Source organism: Arabidopsis lyrata (assembly GCF_000004255.2).
Source record: "Arabidopsis lyrata subsp. lyrata unplaced genomic scaffold ARALYscaffold_7, whole genome shotgun sequence".
NCBI lineage: Eukaryota > Viridiplantae > Streptophyta > Magnoliopsida > Brassicales > Brassicaceae > Arabidopsis > Arabidopsis lyrata.
Window position 1 is genome coordinate 23805370 of NW_003302549.1, and position 5033 is coordinate 23810402.

General features: G+C 37.0%; 1 protein-coding gene across 1 annotated transcript; it reads left to right on the forward strand.

The window, feature by feature from the left end:
* The first annotated feature begins 827 nt into the window (after window positions 1-827).
* Window positions 828-4777, forward strand: LOC9306905. The gene is made up of 7 exons (XM_002868720.2): window positions 828-1232; window positions 1332-1707; window positions 3592-3747; window positions 3837-3986; window positions 4132-4251; window positions 4334-4504; window positions 4604-4777. Exons 1-7 carry the CDS (start codon window positions 886-888, stop codon window positions 4775-4777), a joined length of 1494 nt encoding a protein of 497 aa, XP_002868766.2. The 5' UTR covers window positions 828-885.
* The last annotated feature ends 256 nt before the right edge of the window (window positions 4778-5033 follow it).

A 5033-nucleotide genomic window follows, 5' to 3' on the forward strand; every position in this document is an offset into this window, starting at 1 on the left:
ATTAGGGATTTTTTTAGGATTCATCTTTAGTCGAGAAGTTTTATGACTAAAAACCATTGTTCAAGAAAGCGCTAGGCACTAAGCGGGCGGTGAACCTGACTAAAAACCTAAGCGCCTAGCGCCTAATCGGAGCCTAGGCGATTTGTAGGCGGCTTAGACGTTTATAACGTAAAACATTATAAATATATTATTATATATCAAAATTATATAAAATATCTATATAAAACTAACAAAACATGAAATTATAAACAAAAACTAGATAAAATATTTATTTATATTTATATTAAACATTATATGGATATTTATAACTATATATAGAGAAATAAAACTTAATTGAAATTGAAAAAATACATTAAACAAGATCTATGTAATTTCAGGCGGTCAAGACGGTTATCTAAGCGTCACATAAGAGCTTAGCGCCTAGTCGAGCTCTAGACGACTGCCTAGACCACTTTTTAGAACAATGCTAAAAACTAAAAAAAAAAAAAACAATCACATTCCTACGCAACTTTTAAAAAATGCTGGATATGAAACCAGGCCCACTACCAGGGATACTAGAGGTTTTGATCATCATTCATTAGGGTTTATACGGAAGCCGAACGGTTTGATGGTAGGCGTCATTCCAATTTGACAGTTTGTCTCTGCGATTCCGATTTTAGATAACTTTGGGCGTTTCCGATTTCCGATAGCTTACGTTAGTTACGTACACTGGAATCCACATGTTTTCTTTTCTAGGGTTTTGTCTCGTTCCTATGATTGTAGCTGTGTTTTCTCTAATTACTAATTCGTTTTCTTGGCTTAAGACAAAATCTCAGCTTTTTAAAGGGTTTTGTCTTGTGTTTCTCTGTTTTCTTTTTCAGTAACAGTAACTTGAATTTGAAAGATATGGACATCAATGGATTGCATGATGACTTGCTCGTGAAGATATTATCGTTTCTTCCAACAGAAGTTGCTGTATCCACTTGCGTTTTGTCTAAACGATGGGAGTTTCTTTGGATGTGGTTGCCTAATCTCGAGTTCACACCTCTAAAATACCCAATGCCTGAATTTTGGGAATTTATCAATAAGAAGCTGCCGTTACATAAAGCTCTAGTCATTGAAACATTGCGTCTCGACACAGCTTGGTCCTCATATACTAAACCTAAAGATATCAAACGGTTGATTGATATCGCAGTTTCTCGCCATGTACGTGAGCTGGATATTGAATATTATTGTTCCAGGACTGAAAACCTATTTAGCTTGTTTACCTGCAAATCGCTGGTGACCTTGAAACTCAAATTCATAACTCTCAAGGATCTTCCCTCTAGGGTTTATCTTCCCTCTCTGAAAACTTTTCTACTTGAAACTGAGTCGTCTTCCACAAATGGAAAATGTCTTCAACAGCTTCTATCTAATTGTCCTGTTCTCGGAGATCTCTCGGTGGATTTTTCTTACATTAGAACTTTAAGAGAGTTCACTATTATTGTCCCCTCTTTGCAGAGTTTATCACTCTTTTTACAAGGTAATTGGAATTTAAATAGGTATGAGATAGATACTCCTTCTTTAAAGTATTTGAAACTTGTGGATTGGAATAACGAGGGACACTACTCTTTGATTAAGAATATGCCTATGCTGAGGGAAGCATATGTCGATAATGAATCAATTAATCCCAAGAGTGTTATTGGATCAATCACATCTGTCAAGCGTCTCACAATATGTTGTTCAGAGGTAAACTAGTTTTCATTTATCAATTGCGAGACACTACAAGAAAACCTGCGTTTTGCAACTAAACTTTGCGACCAAACTTTTAGTCGCAAAATTGTGTGACTATTTTGTGACTAATGTACGACTTTTTACCGACGAATTCAAATACAGTTGGAACTTAGTCGCTATTCGGCGACTAAAACAAGTAGTCGGTAATTAGTCGTTCATTAACGACGGTTGTGCGTCCGATTGCAGACTAATTTGTTTCAGTCGCAAATACGTCGCATCCGATTGCACATGTGCGACTGATTTGCGACTCAAAATTTGGTCTGAAAATATGGTCGCACTTTAGTTACTCGTTCGTTGCAAACTAGTTGGTAAAAGTTGGCTCTTTTGTTGAACCTATAACACTTTTATTGATGTTTTGCAATTTAGTAAAATATCTACATTACTTGAGTTTTGCAAAGTTTTTCAACCTTAAAATAATATATGTCCTCTATAACACTAATATGAGTGTTTGTGAGTGATATATATCAGCCTTTTGGATCAATATAATAGATAACAGTCACAAAACAGTCGCAAACGTGCCACCATTTTGTAACCAGTGTTCATTTAGCGACTATTTTGCGACTAATATTGCAACTATTGGCCGACCAATATTGCGACTATTTTGGTACTAATTGTGAAATTTCTAAGATTTTTGCTAAGTGTTTGGTCGAACTTAGTAATAAGATTCATGCACACCAAGTGTTCGTTAAAATGTCCTAACCAATGACATCTACAGATCCATTTAAAAACCAAATTCAATTGATGAAAATAGTACAAGACAATCTCATAAATATTACAAGTTCAAGTTGGAGTTGCTTAAAGTCTCATAAATAATATTACATTACAACATTACACAAACTAGAATTCTTATGCAAAGAAGACATAGTACACTATAGCCATGACCAAACCACCACACACAACCATATTTTTGAAGCTTCGTAACTCTTGTACCTCTTTCTCACACAAACTGACGACATCTTTGAGATATACAATCTCTTTCTCACATCTTTGTGCCCTTTCTTTGATAGCTTCAAGCTCATGTAATCCTTTTTCTAAGCTTCCCACATCTCCTTCTATCTTCTCAACCACACTTTCAACCATTTCCATCTCTTCGACCATGGATATGTCGGTCCACTTAAACAAATGATGCTTATTCTGCAACAAAAATACACTCATGAGGACAATTTGCATATGTTCATACAACTTGAGAGCATATCATAACCAAAAAGATCACATTTTTACAACGTACAACAAAACCTAAGCAGCTAGAGAATGTGAAACTAAGATCAACGTATACAAATTACGAAAGGTGAGAGATAAACCAATGTCTCGAAGCAAGATCGAAAGCTAAACGCAAATTCAAATCAAGAGAAGCTTTGTGTACCTTAAGATTCTATAACTTAAGAAAACATTACCTCACCAATGTCTCGAAGCAAGATCGAAAGCTAAACGCAAATTCAAATCAAGAGAAGCTTTGTGTATCTTAAGATTCTATAACTTAAGAAAACATTACCTCCTCTGATCCGTTTGGACAACAATGAAAGAGTCTCCCCGGATTTTTCAAAGTGTTTGAAGTCTTAATCACAGAGAATTGACCACATTTACATTGTCTTGGGATCCCTCTTCCTCTCACAGAGAACCTATCGCTCACACCTTCACCAATCCGCAAGAAATTAAGTATCTATCAAAATCTACATAAAATCAAACCCACACCTTACATTCTCGATTACTGACCTGAAGAAGCTGATGAAGACATCGGGATCAACACTTATGAAGCTCAGCAGAAATTGGGATCTTTAGAACCCTAGCTTTTCACATTTTTAATTTGCTTACATATAAAGTTAAACATTGTGGCCAAAGATTAAGAAAGGGACGAAATTGAAACTGAGCAAACATAAAAACAAAAATTGGAAATCTGTCAGACCTTACTACAAATTCGTGACTGAGCAGTGGACTAAGCGATATGAAAATTTTATCTGTGAAATTGCTCGAGATGGGGTGACGAGTGTTCCTGAGGTGAGTTGATTATTTAAGTTGATTTTTTTGGTTGTCTTTGTGTACTTCGTATTATTGTCTTTGTCTCCGTAATAACAAAGTTTTATTAGGGAGGAAGAGTTGCAAGTGGTGGATATTCTACTTGTCATTCTTTTCAAATTGAACCTGAGAGGCCTTATTTGGTCGAAGAGTATGAAGAGGCACATAGCAGCGAAATGGAGTGGGAGCTGCCGGAGGCGAGAGATACTCCCTCCACTCAGGTGACGTTTATTCTCTTTTTTTTAGCACAAATGAACTTTGAACTCCCCTTGGTTTGATGTGCATTATGTGCTCTCTCAAATCCGAACAGTTTGGTTATCCGCTCATTGCCTCTAATTTTACTCTGATTTGATTGTGGAGAATCAGGTTGAAAGACTTGAAGAGAATCAGGTTACGAGTGTCCCTCCTCTGAGTGTTCAAGCAACAGAGGACTACGAAACTATGGAGCCGGAGCGACCGGAGGTGACAGATACTCCCTCCACTCAGGTGATGACGTTTATTCTCTTTTTTTAGCACAAATGAACTTTGAACTCCCCTTGGTTTGATGTGGTCTCTCAAATCCGAACAGTTTGAGGACTACGAAACTACAGATACTCCCTCCACTCAGGTGACGACTGTCCCTCCTCGGAGTGTTCAAGTTACGACTGTCCCTCCTCGGAGTGTTCAAGTTACGACTGTCCCTCCTCGGAGTGTTCAAGCAACAGAGGACTACGAAACTGTGGTGCGGGAGCTGCCGGAGGTGAGGGATACTCTCAAATCCGAACAGTTTGGTTATCGCTCATTGCCTTATTTAATTGTTTACCTCTAATTTTACTCTGATTTGATTGTGGAGAATCAGGTTGAAAGACTTGAAGAGAATCAGGTTACGAATGTCACTCAGAGTGATCAAGCAAGTAAAGGAAGAGGAAAAAGGATAAAGAAGCCAAATGTATTATTTCAAGATTTTGTCCTTCTAACACCTGGCGTGACTGTCAAGAAAGTGACTCGCAAGAAAGTGACTCGGAGAACCTGAAAGTGACTGTATTACTTCGTTTTCTCACTTTCTACGAGTTCTTTATTTTTCTCTCTTTAAGGTTGAATTTTATTATTTTCTTGTATCTTATGAACAATGTACATTAACTTCTCTTTTTTTTTTTTTGTGTTTTTGTCTCTGCTTTAGGAGTGCATATCAACGGTCTGTGCTCGTTTTCTAACCTTAGGATAGTTTTTGGGATACTCTATCACAAAATAGGTAGTTATGCATCTTTGCAAGTGTATAACTTTAGGGG

Coding starts and splice junctions, on each gene's coding strand:
- LOC9306905 (XM_002868720.2), top strand. CDS start 886: ATGGACATCAATGGATTGCATGATGACTTGCTCGTGAAGATATTATCG. Junction 1,233..1,331: donor TGTTCCAGGACTGAAAACCT/ATTTAGCTTGTT, acceptor CTCTCTGAAAAC/TTTTCTACTTGAAACTGAGT. Junction 3,987..4,131: donor GAGATACTCCCTCCACTCAG/GTGACGTTTATT, acceptor GTGGAGAATCAG/GTTGAAAGACTTGAAGAGAA.